Genomic DNA, 20,141 nt, shown 5'->3' with positions numbered 1-20,141 from the left:
TTGTTTATAAATGCCCTGGCTTCTCTGAAACTTATGTTATTTTCGTTCATTATATTTTTAATTTTCATATGAAACAAATATTTTTCACACTTTTTATCTATGGCTTGATGCTCCCCATTGCATAACGCACAAATCGGATTCTTATCTTTATTTACACAATCCTTGAAACTGTGTTCTTGTGCACAATAGCTGCACCTCGCTTTACTTTTACACTGGCTAGTCACGTGGCCCATTCCTTGGCATTTAAAACATTGTGTCACTTTGTTGTAAATTTCGACCCTGCATTTGACAGCGTATATCGAAACACGGTCAGGTAAACGTTGACCTCTGAACGTTATTACGCATACCCTTGTTGGTACTAATGCATTGTCTTGTTTTTTTTTTATTCTTCTAATATCTAAAACAGGAATTTCTGATTTTATATTTTCCATAATATCTGATTCAGTCATATCGGTGTCGACATCATATATAACGCCCTTCCTAATCAACATAGAAATAGGTATATATGCTTTTAATTTCTTTTCCATAAATAATTTCTCATTAATTATTTTATTTGCAGCGTCATATGTATTAAACGTAATTTTAATTCTGTTAATGCCTATGGATTTTATTTCTATAATATCGTTTTTATATTGAGGTAAACTGCTAAATAATATTCTGCCTACTGTCATTTGATGTACTGTATTTTTAACTTCCCGTAGGGTAAGTTATTGTAATGGGCCGAAAATCGGAATTGAAAATTTTAACATTTCTCGACGTTTTGAAGGTTTCTGAATGTTTTGGCATACCTCAGAAAAAATGGATGTGTGTGTGTGTGTGTGTGTGTGTGTGTGTGTGTATGTATGTATGGATACAAATTTTCGTCCACGTTTTCGGGCGTACGGATCAACCGATTTGAATGGTTTAAAAAACATTCGATTCCTATTAATAAGGAGAAGAGCTGATTAGTTTTTGGCAAAGACAGGTCCAGCAGTTACGGAGATAAGGAGCAAAGAGTGCAGAAAATAGAAATCGAGTTTTTGAGAGAACGGAGCATCCGATTTGAATTATCTGAAAAACATTCCATTAGTAATGATTGGGAGAAAGGGTTATTAGTTTTTCGCAAAGGCAGGCCCAGCCATTTCGGAGATACAGAGCTAAATGTACAAAAAATGGCAGTTTTTGAGAGAACTAAGCGTCCGATTCAATTGATTCAAAGAACTTTCTGCTTGTCTTAACAAAATAATTGATTTTGGAAAAAAAAAAATTGTACCATTTTTTTTTTTTTTTTTTTTTTTTTTTTTAATTTTTTGTATATCGAAAATAATTCAGATTTTATTTTTAATTCTGACTATAGTTCTAATATACTTTAAACAAATAATTTCAACTCTGCAATTCAGTTTATATAATTCTTATAAATATTAGACAATAATACAATATTTATAATAATCTATTTGAAAACATTCAATATTCCTCGAACGTTTCGTTACGGTACGGGAAGTTCCAGCAATTTGCCTTAAGGCACGATGCCACCCACCCCACTAGTTATCTACTGATTCAACATATATGGTAAATGGACCCATATCATTCTCGGAATACTTCATTGATTTGTAATTATCGCCTTTTATACTTGAGTTCATATCCTGATTTTTATCATTATTTTCATTTTTACTTACATTTTGATCATTATTATTTTCGCCTTCTTCCATTTCTTCTGCCCAATTTTGTGTATTATTTTTTTTATTACCTTCACTATCATTAACTGTTTTATTGTTTGATTGTTGTTTTATTGCATTTTTTAACATTTCATGATTTATTTTTTTAATTGCCTTACTTTTACTATTTATTTCTTTTTTATTCACTTTAGTTAAATCACTTTCCATTTTATTAATTTTGCTAATAGCATTTTTTAACGTTTCCGATGTTAATAATCTACTCGTATCACCTGCTACACTTATACCGATTTTATACACACTGTCTATGTCGTCCGACTGGGCATCGGCTTCGCCGTATGGCCCTGATTCCATTATGTAATTTTAGACGAATTAAATTTGTTTTCGATTATTCCACGATCTGTACGCTTCGAGAGCTCAATACCGAATGGTGTTGTCATTTATAAACATAATTCAGTAAAACATTGAAAAATAAGAATATTTTTTTCTTTAATTGATTTTACATTTTTAATATCTCTAGCTAATTTTAATAGGATATTAATAGTATCCCTGACTGTGCTATCTGAAAATACCTCTTGTATTTCAGTTTGTTTGTTGAAAGTGACTATTGGTGGGTTGTTGTGAACGAATATTTGTTGATTGTTGTAAATGGGTATTAGGTAGTGGTGCGTAAGCATTAGTATTGTATGTATTAGGAAGTGGAGGAAAATTTGTATTTGTAATAGTTTCAGAAAAGGATTTCATTAATGGTTTAGGATTTGGAGCAGGAAAATAATTGATGGAATGATCAACTCGTTTTTTAGAATGTAATCTATTTTGAATATATACTTCAAAGTATGGGCATTTCCTGAAGTTTGCTGGGTGATCTAGCCCAGGCATCGGCAACCTACGGCACGCGTGCCAGGCTTGGCACGCGAAGGGATTCTGAATGGCACGCTACAAAGGAATTAGGAAAATCGCAAATATATCGAGACGAAGTGATTTTTAAATAAGGGAAAATGTTGAAAATAAGAGAGAAAGTTTGATTATAATGTGGTTCGCTAATTTCATGAAAATCTGCGCGAAGGTTGATTGAGACCGCATTCGGAGTAAAAGGGATAAAACATGTGCAGTGCCGAGTAGTTATCGAAGCGGCCTTCACGAAGCTGAATGTTGGAGTATCACTCGCCCCCTCTTTCTCGTTTATCAACTGCGAGTGCTGCGCACCATTTGCTTGTGTGCTTGTGCGGTGGGCTTAAACTTGCGCAGTTAAACTTGCATTTCGTTTGGTCGCTACTTTTCGTTCTAACTTTTTTTGTGAAGACTTGTATCTTATTGATTTTATATTTGTTATAATTCATTCGTATTTAATCAAATGGAGAGTAAGAAACAAAAATTAGATGTTCGCGGTTTTCAAGACTGTTGGACGAATGAATATGGATTTATACAACAAAAGGATCGTGCTGTATGTGCGATATGCCGCGAAAGTGTAGTATGCCGCACGTCAAGTGTACAAAGACATTTCCAAACCAAACATCAGTCCACATTTAATAGCAACGATGAGAAATGTGAAACTATAAAGAAAGCTGTTTCTTGTTATAAGAAACAAATAACTTTTTTTGTGGAATGACTGGAACGAAGGCTAAAGCGACAGAATGCAGCTTCGCAATTGCTCATTGCATAGCTGCCAAAGGCAAACCCTTTACAGATGGAGAATATATAAAGGAAATTTTTATAAAAAGTGCTGAAAAGTTGTTTAGCGATTTACCTAACCAACAAACCATATTATCCCGAATTCAAGAAATACCGGCTTCTGCGCGAATAATTGAAAGAAGAATAACTGAAATGGCAGACAATGTAACAACAAAACAGAATGCTGGATTACAAGAAGCTGTTTCATTTAGTGTTGCTGTTGATGAAAGTACCGACGTAAATGATATTGCGCGGCTTGCAGTATTTGCACGGTATTGTGATAAAGATCAAGTTTATGAAGAATTGTGTACTTTGATTCCTCTGTCTGGGACAACTAAGGGGGAGGATATTCTTTCTTCATTCATAAGTTATTTTGACAGCAAGAACATTAATGTCAAAAAAATATTTTCTGTAACTACTGACGGCGCAGCTGCAATGATTGGCAAAGATAGAGGATTTGTCAAACTTCTTGAAAATCATATTGGACATAAAATATTGAACTTCCATTGTATAATACACCAGGAAAGTTTAGTTGCCAAAATTTCGTCACAGCGCTTAATTCCTGTAATGAACACTGTTGTTAAAATAGTTAATTTTATAGTGTCTCGCTCTTCACTAACACACAGACAATTTAAATCTCTTTTAGAAGAAATGGAAAGTGAATATGTTGACCTTCCCTCATACAGCTATGTTCGTTGGCTTAGTCGAGGCAATGTCTTAAATAAGTTTGTGTCATGTCTGGAACCCATCAAAGTTTTTCTTAACGAAAAGGAACAACATTTCCCCGAATTGAACGATGAAGAATGGTTAGGCAAATTAATGTTTCTGACCGATGTAACAAATCATCTAAATGAACTAAACTTGAAATTGCAAGGAAAGCGCCAAACGGTGCTCGAATAATTTGAATATTGGAGGACAGCATTTGCGTCAAAATTAAATATATTTTTACGTGATATTAACACGAGCACCTACAAATACTTCCCAGATGTGAGAGCGCTTGCAAATGAATCGACCGTAAACAACAATGAACTCAAAACCTACGTTGAAGCACTTAAAGATGAATTTTGCAAAAGATGCAAAGATTTTGAAGCTTATGTGCCTATATTTTCCTTCCTCATACAGCCAGATTTAGATTCATCAACAATACCGTTCGATTGTCCAATTTTCGAGTGGATGAATGTTGCTAATTTCGAAATGGAAATTATCGAACTAACATCGTCAGAATTATGGAAAACAAAATTTAAAGAACTACGAAAAAATCTAGAAGATGACTCTATAGAAAAATCGACGGTCATATTGAATTGTTGGATGTCATTGCCGGAAAGATTTATTTGTTTAAAGAAAATTGCATGCGCTCTCCTTTCAGCTTTTGGTTCCACATATCTTTGTGAACAAATTTTTTCACACATGAAAAATATTTTGAGTTCACAAAGAAGTCGTTTAACAACTGAACATTCAGAATCATGTGTGAAATTAAAAGTAACAAATTATACCCCGGATATTGAATTGTTAAGCAAAAATGTACAGGGACAAGGTTCACATTAAAATTGTTTAGTTTATGTTAGAATTGTAGGTTATTTGTTAATAAATATGTTTAAAAGATAAATTTGGTTTTAATTCATCTCTCCTAGAACCTAATTATATATTTCAGAATCATGGGCGTAACTACCGCCGTATCAGCCATATCAGCCCCAAGCCAGGGGGGCCCCCAACGTCCGTAAGCAAATATTAATAATAGAAAAATTATTTCACAAAAAGCGAATTAATCGTGAAAAATTTGTTCAGTGAAATTTAATTTCATTAAGAGAAATGTAAAATTATTGTTTTAAAGTGTATTTTTCCGGGCCATGGGGGCCCAACCTGCCCAAATATTAATAGAATCTTACGAATTTTTATCTTATTTTACAAATAACAAAAGTTAAAATAATCATGAAAACTTCCTTGCAACTAAATTTAATTTCGAATAAAACATGAGCGTGTAAAATGTAAAAATATAAAGAGAGTTGCGATTGCGATAGAATAGAAAACTAGCATTTTATTAAGTCATTTTGTGCAAATTAAAAAATTAAAATTAATTCAGCAGTTTGCTAAATGTCTCGAAAAATTATCAAAGGAATGGAGCGTAAACGACTGTTTTCAAAAACAAAAGGCAAAGTATAGCAACCCGTAATCTTGTTTCAAACTCAACATATACTATTGCTAAATATACATATTAATTTCTGAAATTAAACAAAGATCAGAGACTTCGACTCAATTAGTATGTTCGAATAATTACAACTTGAGTAATTTAGCAAAAACACCTGTCTTCATGAAACTTTCGTCTAAATACAGTAAGATCATCTCTGTTAATTTTTATAACCAATTGTGAACACTCGAAAAATATGTCTAAAATATGAAATTCAATATTTATTATATCGCTGTCAAAATTCAATACTTTTGCTTAAAATTTTCCCGAAGTAATTTTTGCATATAATTTACCCAGTTTCAACCGCAAATGCTGAAAAAAGTTTTTCAAAAATAAAACTGATACAAAATTAGCTAATTAGTTGTAAGTCTTAGGAAACTTTGCTTGTATTTCCCGATATGTGTAAATAATCGACACAATCAATAAGAATTTAGATTTATTCCAAATTTTTTGATTTTTTAAAAGAAAAAGAGGTCCGGGGGATATAATCCGAACAGTTCTTGATTTTGAAACGAGGGCGAAAATTATAGCACTCTTCTCCTAATTTCGAGAAATCGGCTCAGCCTATCGTTGTAAACAAACATTTTCTGGCAAAAAAAATTGAACATTTCTTTCAGGAAGTTAAATACTTGTATGATACACAAACAGCACTCAGATCATTATTGTTCATAGAAGCAGAAACTTTATCCCCAAAAAAATTTTGATACAGGGCCCCGCCAATGCACGCTACGTCCTTGTTCAGAATTAAGGCGGCACTCTGAATCATATTGGTACAGTGGCTTGGCACACCACAGTTAAAAGGTTGCCGACCCCTGATCTAGCCCACAGTTGACACATTTTGGTTTTTGTTCAGCAGTCTTATTACATTTTCCCGGTTCATGTTCATTTCTACATTTGACACATCTAAATTCTAAATTACAAAATTTAGAAGAATGGCCATAATTTTGACATCTAAAACATTGTAGAATGTTATTGCTGTTAGTTAAAAGACGTTCCCATATTACTTTATGTCCCATAATGTGATTTATGTTTTTGAAGTCTTCCATATTTTGGTCTGACTCCAGTATTAATATGTGTATAGGTAGTTTGTACTTGATTTGCTCCACTGTTTTTGTCATTTGAATAACGTTTCTTATTTTTATATTTTTTGTCGATCGTAAATAATCGATCATTAGTTCGCCACGAGCAGCCGACCCAGTCGGATCTAAATACAGATAAAATATCTACCTGCGAGTTATACCTGTGCTATTGCAGTATAAACAGTGTTCAGTAGTAATATATAGTACTTAAATTAAATAATTATTGTGATAGTTTTTGTGTTAATAAATAGTGTTTATTAGTGATTAGTGAAATCATTGCTTAACTCATGAGTCTCCCCTTGGGGAACTCAATGAGCACCTCTTTAAACATACCATTATCAGAAGTAAACAATGTCCTAAATGATGATTCACAAACTTGCTCAGATTTTGTTACTGAACAATTGCGTTTAAAATTAATTCAAACCTCTCAAAAAATGTTAAATTCCTCAGCCGCCATGGAAACTGATACTGCGCAAAATAGTTTGACAAATTCTTGGCAAACTGTGACGAGTGCAAAAAGAAGACGGATTAATAGGCCGACTGAAACTATAAAGTTGACTAACAGATTCAATGTTCTTGCCAATAATGAAAAATCAATAATTAATGATCAACCATCGTCATCATCAGCAAATACTGAAGCAATTTCTCAGCCAAAAAAGGAATTACCACCGCCGGTGTACATTCATGGAGTAACAAATTTTCCCGATATGATTAACGTTCTAAAACCGGTCTTGCCCGATAACAGTTACACAACAAAAACCTTGGCTGACAATGTTATCAAATTTAACGTTTCAACAATAGCAGACTATAGAAACTTTGTTAAACTTCTGAAACAACGCAATGTTGCTTATCATACTTATCAGGTAAAAAGTGAAAGAGCGTACAGAGTTGTTCTGAAATATATTTACTCAACCACTAATGTTGAAGAAATAAAGCAAGAGATTGAAAAAAATGGACATAAAGTGCGTAATATAGTTAACGTCATACACTATAGATCAAGAGAACCGCTTAATATGTTTTATGTAGACTTAGAACCAAATAAGAATAACCATGAAATTTTTACTGTGAATAAAATTTTAAATAAAATAGTACACTTTGAACCACCGATACGAACTTCACAAATCATCCAGTGTAAAAGATGCCAAGACTATGGCCACAGCAAATCATTTTGTAATAAGCCACACATGTGCGTTAAATGTGGAGATGAGCACCCCTCTAAGTCATGTACTAAGACTAAAGAAACTCCAGCTACTTGTGCTAACTGTTTGAATAAACATACTGCTAACTTTAAAGGGTGTCCAGTATATCAGAAAATTATTGCAAGAAGAGAAGAACACACGAAACGACCATACGGTAACCGCATTGAAAATCAATATGGGCCAACAACTTCTAAGAACATGGACCAAGTAAGGCATGCAAATTCTCATCATATGACATATGCACAAGTTATGAGATCACAACAATTTCATCAACAGGCTAATGCAACCAGTGAAAACTCTGCTGGAAATTTAACAATTTTCTTAAATGAATTCAAAAATATGTTCCAACAATTGATGAATCAAAACAACATGATCATAAACATGTTATCAGCTTTCATAAATAAAACAAAGTAAACACCATGGCGAGGTTTATAAGGATTGCGTTATGGAATGCAAATGGGCTCTTGAAGCATAAACATGAGATTCAGTTTTTTCTTTTCGAGAATAAAATAGATATACTCCTTGTTAGTGAAACACATTTTACGCATTACTCAAATATGTACGTCCCGAACTATAAATTGTACCACACACCTCATCCGGATGGAACAGCCCACGGGGGCACGGCAATTCTAATAAAATCTGATATTGTTCACTATGAGCTGCAAAATTTTTGTAAAGAACAAATTCAAGCAACTTCTGTCAAAACAAAACTGATGAATTACGAATTAGTAATTTCAGCCGTATACTGTCCATCTCGACATATTATTAACAGTTCCCAATTTTACGAATATTTCTCAATGCTTGGATCAAAGTTCATAGCTGGCGGTGACTTTAACAGTAAGCACTCTCTCTGGGGCTCAAGGATATCAAATCCAAAAGGTAAACAACTGTATGAGATGATCCTTCGACATGGTTTCTCCACCTTTTCAACGGGCACACCCACCTACTGGCCAGCCGATCCTAAGAAGAAACCCGATCTGTTAGACTTCTTTGTCGCTAATGGTCTAAGTTTCAAATGTGTTGAAATACAACCTAGTTACGACCTCTCATCAGACCATTCCCCCGTGATAGCAACCATATTCTCTACGGCTGTGAACCTGCAAAGAACTCCAAAACCTCATTCTGCTAAAACTAATTGGGAACTATATCGCCAAATTACTGAGAAAAATACTAATTTAAAAATGAAACTCAAAACATGTCGGGAAATAGAAGATGGTATTGCAACATTCAACAAAACTCTGCTGGAAGCTGTTAAGGCTGCTACACCTATAGATCAACAAAATCAAAAACATTCTATTCCACTTGAAATAAAAAAACTTTCAAGTGAAAAACGTAAAGCTAGGTGCAAATGGCAACATACACATTTACCGTCTGACAAAAACATTCTTAACAACTTGACTAATAAGCTTAAATCTCGGCTTAAAGAACTAAATGAAGAAAATTTTAATAATTATGTACAAAGCTTAAATCGATATGATAACTCTATCTGGAAACCGATTAGGAACAGGCTAAAACCGGCTCTCAGGAATCCGCCTTTACGCCGTAACGATATAACAGGAGCAGTAGGTGATGATCTATCATGGGCAAGGAGCGATGGAGAAAAAGCTGAATTATTCGCCCAACATCTATCCTCAGTTTTTAAACCAAATCCTGTTCGTATCTCTTCAAATGATCTGGATTTAAACCCGTTTGCACCAGTGAATAAGGGCAGCAACTGTCTTAAATTCTTTTCATTGAATATGGTATTCAAAGAAATAGCTAAACTAAAAACTAATAAATCCGCTGGTTTTGACTCAATTACACCGAAACTGTTGAAGGAAATGCCCAAAAAGGGATTTATCCTACTAACATACCTATTCAACGCTATGATTAGGCTAAATTATTGGCCAGTACATTATAAAACTTCAATAGTTAAAATGATCCACAAAAACGGTAAAGACCCATGTAATGTGTCATCCTACCGACCTATTAGTCTCCTACCAGTGGCATCAATAGTATTTGAAAAACTTTTGCTTAAACATATACAAAACAATACTAATGTAATTCCAGACCATCAGTTTGGTTTTCGAAGACAACACTCGACGATTCAACAATGCCATAGAATTGTGAACATCATCCACAACACCCTAGAAACAAAACAATTCTGCTCATCAGTTTTCCTTGATGTAAATCAAGCTTTTGATAAAGTATGGCACAAAGGATTAGTGTATAAGATAAAATCATCTCTCCCAATTGAGTATCATAAATTGCTGGAATCGTATCTTCAAAATAGACGGTTTAAAGTTAAAGTGAATATGGAAACTTCATCAGCCTGCTTGGTTGAAGCAGGAGTCCCTCAAGGAAGTGTACTGGGTCCATATCTATACCTGCTCTATACTAGCGATTTTCCTACAGATGAAAATTTAACAACTGCAACATTTGCCGATGATATTGCTATTCTATCTTCCGATCCTGATCCAGTTGTTGCATCGAGAAGGCTCCAGAGTCATCTAAGAGTCATTGAAAAATGGACTAGCAAATGGCGTATAAAAATTAATGATAATAAATCAACTCATGTAATATTCACACTCAACAAATCTTCTTGCCCAGCAGTTCAATTTCATGATAAGACAATTCCAGTTAAACACTCAACAAAATATCTCGGGATGATATTAGATAGCAAACTAACCTGGAAGCAACATATACTATCAAAAATAGCTCTAGTGAAAAATAGAGCTAAGGAACTCTATTGGCTCATAGGTAACAAATCAAAATTGCCTATTGAAAACAAACTACTAATGCCGATATGGACCTATGGTGTGGAATTATGGGGATGTGCAAGAAAATCCCACATTGATTCAATCCAACGAGCACAATCAAAAATTCTGAGGCAGATCGTGAACGCTCCATGGTATGTCAGTAATAAAACCATTCATGATGACTTGAACATACCATTTGTGAAAGATGTTATTACCAGTACCAGTCATCGCCATTTTGAGAAGTTGGAATCCCATCCCAATGACATAGTTAAACATCTTCTTCAAGAACCCCGATCTAGGAGGCTCAAAAGAAAAGTCCCAATTGATTTGAAGATTGAGCAATAAAGACCAGACTTAGCCATTATTTACCTCAGCCAGATTAGCTGACCACTCGATGGAGTGGCAGCTATTGAAACTTTTAAAATTCAGCCAATTTATTATGTGTGTGTGTATGACTGTGTGTGAGTATGTTTACTGTGTGAGTGTGTTTATAACATAAGCATAATAGCTCATAGAATTTTGTAAATTCTGATTGCTATTAAATAAAGTATATAAAAAAAAAAAAAAAAAAGAAAAAATAATCGATAATATCATCCTTTCCAATAAACGGTGGCAGACCTTTGGCAACAATTTTTTTTTTATTCTGATTAGTTTTCGGATAGGTGAAATACTGTAAATTGTCATCTTTTAATTTATTTAGCACAATGTCGTAGTCGTTTTCATTGGAAGTATATAAAATTGAATTATTCATATTTTTATATTGTGATATTAGTTGACCGGTGGTTATTTTTTGAAGTTCTTTGAAATAATTATTATTTGGTAGTCTGCATTTCAAAATTATTGGAGGCATTTTTGATTTGATTTGATTATTTGTGGCATTGGTATTAGGATTTGTTGTTTTCTTACGCTTCCGGCTCTGAACTTGTTGAAAATCATCTTCGGGATCCGAAGAGTCGTCAGATAATACACTGAACTGATTTTTTTCAGCAAATTTAGTGGCGGTTGTATCTGATTGATGTTCCATAACCAGGTCATTGTTTTGTGAATCAATATTCATGTTTGTATTGTTTTCTGCTAGATATTTTGTTACATATTCAGCATTAGTATTGGATGTATCGTCCAATACTTGTTGAGCTTCCACTAAGGGAAGTTCATTATAGTTTTTTATATGTTCCCCTGCAGGGAACATATATTAAAAAGTAATAAATTAAATGTGAATTAAAAATCACTATAAACTATACACTGAAACACTTATATTAGTTCACTAGTACTTTTAATATTAATATTACTATAATAGGGAGTGTACACAATAATTTGATAGTATTACGCAATAGATCTTCACTACTCGAAAGCAGCCGATAGAATGATGAACTGTGCAGTATGAGGATCGTGCATTGACCTTATACAATACTTATGTAAGCTCTATGGGATCGTGCTATAAGAAGCTCGTTTTTAACCATTTTTAACATACAATTCAAGCTAATTCGTAGCGCGTTCTATGGAACCTTACATAGTGTAGTATAGGAACCCTGCTATGAGAGACTCAATCAGAGTTGGTACAAATCGCACCATTTTTATCTTGAAATAGGAGTAATGCGGACGAAATGACATATATGACATAGACAACTCATTCAAAAATTGGCGCGACGCAGTAGTCAGCTCAAACGTGTTCTTAGGCAGCTATTATATAATCAGGCATGTCTAAAAGATAAAAGTCGATAACAAAACTTACATTAATACTCTTTTGATATGAAGTTACTAGAATCACTCATAGGTTGCGCAAGGAACTTATGGGCTGTTAAACAAAAACCGTGTAATAGGAAGTCCTAGTTGCTGCACGGTACGCACTTGCCGCGTAAAGCGAGGGTTTACTGTACTGAGTAAAACGCATTTGTTCTAACAGTTTACCCCACAAGCTCCCATGTGATTTGTCGCAAAAAATGTGGTGTTGTAAATCTTTGAACTATTTATTTATATTCATATTTTAAATAAAGCATGATTGTAAAAATTAATTTAATTTGTTAGTTATATTGAATGAATTATATTGCTTCTGTAGATTGTAGCTTCCAAAATTAAATTTTCAAACATTATACTCGAACAATAGCAAAAATATAATATTTCGCATAAAATTCAAATTATTCATTAAATATTTACACATGATTAACACTTACAACAATTAGTACCAATATTAACCTGAATGCATAAATATATTGATTAATTTTTATTACAAATATATTTTATTTGAATAAAAATACATTTTTACAATGTTAAAATATTTGAATCAATATTTCAATAATAAATATTATACCTAAGCAACAATTACAAATATAATTTCGATTTAAATTATTATAAATATAAATATTTAGTATCAGATGAAATCTTTCATAAAGGGTAATTTAATACTTAATTCTCACATTAAAAAATTATTTTTCTTAAATTTTCAAAATGCTTTTTATAGCATAGCAGACTGCATAAAGGAACATTTGTTTTATTGCAATTATATTTCTTAGGGTTATTACAACCATCGACATGACAAACAATAATTTTAGGGGGTGATGTTCGTTCTTGTTTAACTAAGGGATATACTATTCCATTTGGAAAAGAAAGTGTGGTGAAATTATTGTTTTGTTTATATGAAATATATGGCTCCTGACTTCTTGATACTTTGCATTTGGTAGCTTTGCCTGTCTTAGATTCTTGTTTCTTCAATAATCTTTCCATAGTCTTTTTCTTATCTTTTTCTCGTTTTTCATCAGCAAGTTGTTTTCTTTTTTGACTCTTGAGAGCAGCTTTTTGAATTGCTTCCGCTGTCATGACCTTTTCTTTATATCCTATGAACAATAACAAAAATGATTATGATAAATAAAATCTAAATAACATTTCTAGATCTATCAATTGTTTACCACTCGGCAAGGACATGAGTTGTTCTTCTACTGCGATTGCCATTTCGCCACCTCTATCGTACATTGCACGTTGCCTGGCAGTCATAAGCTTTGGATCTTTCGGTTTAATCTTTTTTAGTTCGTCGTCAACCTACAAGATTATTTCATCTTGATTACTGACAATGGAAAATAAATTGCGTGATATAGAAATAAGTATGATACCTAAAATTCATGTTGAAAATTGTTATATGGGAGAAATTTTAAAACTAGTTAGGTCTCTTCACCAATTTCAAAAGATCTATTAGTTTTGCAGATGATTTTATTCCTTTTCTTTACATATTCAATCTAATTTTTACTTAATTTAAGTTACTTTTTTCTTTAAATCATAAATCAGATTCCGAGTCAGAAATTCTCTTAAATTGCAAACCATAAAAATAAAAAGATTCGCTATATTTTGCCTTTTGTATTTAAAACTATTCATTACCCTCCATTCTTTTGCTAAATCTTTGTACTTATTTATCAAACAATTTAATTCATTATTATTTCTTCGTTCACATAAGATATTGAAAAAATATCTTATTAAAATACTAATTTTCTATTAGTATTTATGTGCATGCTTCAAAGCATCTGTAAAGCTATAGAAACATGATTAAAAATTTCAAATATTAAAAAAAAATGTGGCAAGCATTTAGCAACCATAATCCTCTAAAATTGTATTTTTGCATTATTCACAGTATTCTTTCGAAATTAAAATTAGTAGGTACAGAGTTTGAATGATTAGTTTGTCTTTTTTGCTTCAAGTTGGGGTCTCCTGCATCTCGGAAAAATGATAATTTTCTGCGAATGTATTTTTTCATTTCCCTGATATTTTTTCTTCGAAATTAAGTCTAGTTATAAAAAGTTTTCATTAATAATTGGACTTTTGCTTTTTGTGAAATAAAAATTGAAATGTTTTTAGCTATTAATGTTTGTTTACGCACATTGGGCCCTGTTAACAACATTGGGAAACATTTATATATTTATATTTTCATATGGTATGGACATCAGTACATTTAATTTTAGGTACAAAAGACAATAATGCAAAAAATCAAGTATAAGGAGTATTGCACTTACAAAAAGTATATGAAATCTTATGAAACATAAGACATATACCTGCCATATATAGGAAGTTATAAAAATTCATTTTTATAAAAAACACTTTCAGTTCAGTTCTTCAAATGCATATTTTTTATTTTTTGAATTGTGTTCAATGTAGCATTATTGTATCAATAATTAAGATTGTTTTTATGTTTTTATATTATTGTCACAAAAGGTGTTTGATGTGCCTGAATTATCGCAATGTTAGGTGGCAAAATTAATCAAAGCAAAAATATGTAGCCAAATTCAATTTTACACATTTTCATGTTATATTATAACTCTGAACTTTTACATACCTCTTCTAATTTTCCACTTTCAATAGCATCTAACCATCTTTCCTCCTCACTCGATGTTCCACTATCTTTACGTTTCTTTTTCTTAACTTTCGGAGGAGTAGTAGACCTTGATGTTGATGGTATAGCAGCATTTTGATCTTGATTATTTTTAGTGCTAAATTGTTTTACTTTTTCGGTACTGGCGGGTGTTTTATTTAAAACCTCTGCTTCTGAACACAAATCAGCTAATAAATCATTGTCGTGAGATTTAGACTTTTTATGCTTTTTGTGCTTATGTTTTTTATGCTTTTTGGGGGATGGCGAAAGGTCAGAAAGTTCTGAAAGTAATAATAAACATGTTAGTAATATTTTTTATTAAGTAATGGCCAAGCCGTAATCTAAGCAATCAAATAATTTCAGGATACAATAAAAAATTACACATTTTATTTTGTGAATTAAACTTTTTTTTTATAATTTTCGAGAGTGGACAAGGCCTGACTGAACTCGTTGTGAGCTCCAACATTTGTAAGCCATTATGCGGACTTTCCACCTCCCTTGACATCGCTTGTTCAAAGTCCTGATGTCTTTATTCTTAATTTTATTCACACAACTTACAAACCGCGTTTTTTCTTTGAAGCTGATTAATCTGGGAATTATCGGTAATATCAGTTTTTAACTCTTCCTTTCTTCTCTTTTATCGTTTTGTCTTTCAATCCATTACATGATAGACAGAAGATTTTGATTTGCTAGGTTGATCATCATTAGCATGGATAGGAGTTGTGTAGTTGATTGTAAATAGATTCGAAGACCATTAGGGTCAAGGTGTATGACCATATGCTTTTACTGCCTGAGTTTATTCCATTGATATTTACCACACAGAAGATACAGATGATGGGCGTATTAAAAATATAGCATTTCTTTTTGATATTTTCAGTATTTATCAAAAATATATTCATCACAGATGTATCAAAAACCATCTGGATTATGCACACAACATTTATTGAAGGAGCCTTACTAAAAACAGCAGATAAAACTCTTAGTTATTCGTTAAACTATGATATTTATAGCCAAATGATTAATGGAAATGGTTCTATAAAACTCAAAAAAAAGCTGCAAGTGAAAACGAAATTTATATTTGAAATCTACGTGCAATTCTAAGTTTTAAAAGAAGGTTTGAGAGAAAACACAACAGTGCCATTTTTGTCACACAGTGTTATTTTTGTACTGAAAAATGTAAGGCGTATAAAAACCAAATTATACATTTCACAACTGACTAACATAAGTTGACAGCAAGTAAATATTTTACAATAATTGGGTATATCATATGGTTCAGTCGTTTTAGTCTAAAATTTTAATACAAAAGTTTTAAATGCAAATTAAGTCAAAGTTAAATAATTTACCTAAACTCAAGTCATCCTCGGTACTAGTCTCACGGCGTTTACCCATTTGTAACAACAATACTGCTAATTTTCATCAAATTAAATTCAGATAAATTAAACAAAGTCTGAAGGTTATGGTTAATATTATTTCAACGCAATTATTAGTGTTGCACATATCACGTTAAAAAGTCAAGTTTTTAAAAATTCTACTCTCTCATCTCAATGTATTTTATTATTAACAAAACTAATTGATATTGCAAAATACTTTAACACGAGCTGTATTATTGTTTTGGCAGCATTAAATAAATGCATAAATAGTGCTGCGACATCTATGAAGGAGCAAGTTAATTGAAATGAATAGGTTTGAATATATTCTTAACCCGTTTTGTGAATTTTATTTTCTCGACGTCATTAAAGTCATTCTGAATTGTTTGATGCCAAAATTTGACAAAATGTCTCAGTGTGAGAGCCAAAATTTAAACTTTGTCAACGTTTTCTCAAAAACCGATGCACCGATTTCAGAATTTTAAAAACCACTAGATAAAACTCATAGCTAAAATTATAATTAAATCGCAAACACGGACGCTTTGACATTATTAACTTCCCGTATGGCAAATTATAGAAATAGCAAAAAAACGAACATAAAAATTTTTATATATCTTTACGTTCCAAAACCTTCTGAACATTTTGGCATACCTTAGAAAAAATTGATGTATGTGTGTGTGCGGATACAAATTTTCGTCGACGATTTCGAGAACACGGATGAAGCGATTTGAATAAATAAAAAAACATTCGATTCGTATTGATAAGGAGACGTGCTGATTAGTTTTTGACGAAGGCAGGTCTAGCCATTCCGAAGATTTTGGGCAAAAAGTTCCAAAAACGGTAAATCAATTTTTAAGAGAACGGAGCGTCCGATTTGAATAATTCAAAAAAAAAAAAATTATTTGTACTAACAAGTTAAAGAACTGATCAAATTTTCATGAAGGCAGGTCTAGCGGTTTCGGAGATCTAGTAAAAAAAGTGAGAAAAAATGCCATTTGACGGTCAAAGATGATCATTAAACATATGCACATCAAATTATCAGATATTTTAACAATAAGTATAAATTTTGTTTACATTCCTATGGGTTCCGTACCAATGTTTATCCGTTAGACGGCGACGCGGCGCTTACGCGCTTCGATATTTCGTCTCTATGCAGTTAAAGCAGTACGATTGCTTTGAAAAAAGTTCAGAATTTCTAAAAATTTTCAAAATAAATTTTTCTTCAAAAAGTCTTTTTTTTTTAAAAAAGTAAATTTTTTTCAAAAATTTATAGTTTCTCAAAAATCTAATTTTGCAGAATAAATTTTTTTTAACAATGTTAATCTTTTTAAAAAAAATAATTTTTGGTACAGGAAGTTCCAGCAATTTGCCTTAAGGCTCGATGCCATGCGCCTCACTAGTTTTAATTTTGATTTTGCACTCTCACCACAGGGGCGCGAACACGTAAATTTACCCCTAGGAATAAATCTAGATTCTAGATAAATATATAATATAGATAATTTTCTTAGATAAACATGTATAAATTTAATAAATCAAATGAGAACAAAGCATACGTATATGAAATATATTTTCAATAAAATCCCAAACAAAACTAATAAATTAGAAAATATTAATGTGAAAGTATAAAAGTATAAATATGCCAGGGCGGGGCACAAAGATCCAATTTAACTTTGTAGATATGTGTTTTTGTGCTGTTTTTCAAAAATTTTCTAACCTGGTCTTTTTTATACTATAGGCGGGGTAAATTAGGGCGGCCAAGGGGCACACAGGTCAAGCTTTTTATTTTTATTTTGAATAGATTTTACAAAATAATAGCTGCATTGCCAGGGGCGTAGCGTACCTTGGAGGGGCTCCATATCAAAATTTGTTTGGGGGCCATGAAGAATTTTTTTTTATAAATTATAAAAATACATAAAATTAAAAGAAAATTTATTTATCATTCTGATTATTTATCTATCTAATTATCTCTAATTTTCTGATTTTTTCACAAATGATTCCAGATATTCATTCACTCACCCTACCTTTTTTTTTTAAAAAACTGAATTATTTAGTGACTTTAATATTTATAAAGTTTCTGTCTCTAGGAACATACATATCTAGTAGACGTTTCTGTCCTAAAGTTTTTACGTAGTTTTTAATTAGCTTTAATTTTAAAAATATCATTTTAAAGCAGTTGCGATTGTAACTGAAAGGGCCAAACCTATGCAAACCGATGCAAGCCTATTGCATCCATCACATTGTATCTTAATAAAATAAATTTCCTAGATTTCTGTATTCAAGACTATTTCTTGAACCATCAATTGGTCATGATTATGAGATATTTTTACAGTATTTCTTTACAGTAATTCAGTCGACTGTTTTCCGGAAACTGTTATTAATTCTCGATTTCAAAAAGACAAATGTAGTAACATTTAAGTCGCAAAGGTTTTGAAGTCTTTGTTTGGTTTGTGAATTTAATATCCAAACAGCAATAGTATATATTAAAATAAGATTTCGGGCCTGAAATTCTCTCATCATAATATAGCTTCATTAGCTTTTGTCTTTTGTTCTTTAAAATGGTTATTGCAATCCATTTTTTTGCAAATTATCTGCACTTCTTTAGCAAACCAATTCAATAAAAATTTATATCTTAATTCTAATAATCTATTCAAAATATTACTTAATTAAATACTAGTTTTTTGTAAGTCATTACTGGCATGTTGTAGAGTTTCAGAAATGATACCAATAATTTGAAACAGTAAAGAAAGAAATCTGAAAATGATTTAGTTAATCATATTTATCTAAATCTAACTATTAAACTTACGCGTCATGCAGACAATTCCAGAAGTAACAAAAACAAATATAAAAATGTTATAAATATAACTAAAAAAATTCCAAATTCCATTTTTCAATGAGGAATGTATAAACTGGATTAATTATATAGATTCGTTCATATCTACAAAAGAATATTAACTTAACGGATGTGTAAAAGCTTTCCTAATTGAATTGATTGCTAGAGCTTGCAGAAACATTGCAGCAGAAATAAATTCTAAAGCGTTAAGTAGCTCACAAGTTGAAGTTCAATACCTCTCGATAATAAAGGGAAATGCAAACTACGTTAAAATTATTCAATATTTTGAAAAATTATTGTTTTGCTACGGGGGCCTCGTATTTTTGATACTGCTGATACGGCGGTAGTTACGCCCCTGCAAAACCATTGCAAAACCAATGCAAAATATAAATGCTGGAACTTCCGCACTGAAAATTTAAATATTTAAAAATGGATTAAATTTTTTTGAAAACATAAATTTTAATTTTTAACTTCCTGTAGGGTACGTTATAGTGATCGCAAAGAAATCGAAAATATCTTCTAATCTAATCGTTTTGGCATACTTTAAAATAATAGTATGTATGTATGTGTGTGTGTTCGTACGTGTTGTCGGTTACAATTTGACAAAATGAATAAAGCAATTGAATAACGTATACTTAAAAATTACATTCAAAATTTATAAAAAAGTTGTTTCTGATGATATACGAAGTGTTAGTGCATAATTATTCGGGTAAATAATTTTGTTTGCTCAATTCTCACTCTTTTCAACATGTTTATATTATGTTATACATACTCACAACTTTGAATTGTAGAATTCATATAGATATGTTTAAAAAATATTTGTTCTAATTAATTACACTTACTTGAAATTTATGTAATTTTTTACGTTCAGAATTGCATGCACGTAACTGGAATGCGAATTATTATTTAATCTCCTTATAATGATAAATTATCAAAAAATTAAGTAATTTTTGTTTCGATGCATACGGGAATGCGATTCGCACTGATAAACACTTGTGTTCGCCTCATACTATAAAATGATTTGAATTTGCCCAAAGAAGCATCAGTTGTTCATTGTTCATTCTCAAAA

At 31.8% G+C, this 20,141-nt stretch overlaps 3 protein-coding genes across 3 annotated transcripts; 1 reads left to right on the top strand and 2 right to left on the bottom strand.

Annotated features, from left to right (window-relative positions):
* Positions 1-234: 234 nt before the first annotated feature.
* Positions 235-2,065, bottom strand: LOC113378352. The gene is made up of 2 exons (XM_026618888.1): positions 1,656-2,065; positions 235-397 (listed from the first exon to the last, which is right to left on the bottom strand). The coding sequence occupies exons 1-2, from the start codon at positions 2,004-2,006 to the stop codon at positions 383-385; spliced, it is 366 nt and encodes a 121-aa protein (XP_026474673.1). The 5' UTR covers positions 2,007-2,065; the 3' UTR covers positions 235-382.
* A 1,192-nt stretch (positions 2,066-3,257) lies between these two features.
* On the top strand, positions 3,258-4,223 carry LOC113375738 (general transcription factor II-I repeat domain-containing protein 2A-like). Its single transcript, XM_026615684.1, has one exon. The coding sequence runs from the start codon at positions 3,258-3,260 to the stop codon at positions 4,221-4,223; it is 966 nt and encodes a 321-aa protein (XP_026471469.1).
* An 8,716-nt stretch (positions 4,224-12,939) lies between these two features.
* Positions 12,940-16,471, bottom strand: LOC113375737 (INO80 complex subunit B). Its single transcript, XM_026615682.1, has 4 exons — positions 16,219-16,471; positions 14,840-15,156; positions 13,428-13,557; positions 12,940-13,355 (listed from the first exon to the last, which is right to left on the bottom strand). Exons 1-4 carry the CDS (start codon positions 16,262-16,264, stop codon positions 12,940-12,942), a joined length of 909 nt encoding a protein of 302 aa, XP_026471467.1. The 5' UTR covers positions 16,265-16,471.
* Between the last annotated feature and the right edge of the window lie 3,670 nt (positions 16,472-20,141).

Source organism: Ctenocephalides felis, unplaced genomic scaffold (genome assembly GCF_003426905.1).
Source record: "Ctenocephalides felis isolate EL2017-DRISC unplaced genomic scaffold, ASM342690v1 CF-g0.4_SCAFFOLD_01886, whole genome shotgun sequence".
NCBI classification, from domain to species: Eukaryota; Metazoa; Arthropoda; class Insecta; order Siphonaptera; family Pulicidae; genus Ctenocephalides; species Ctenocephalides felis.
This window is presented reverse-complemented; position numbering and strand designations above follow the sequence as displayed.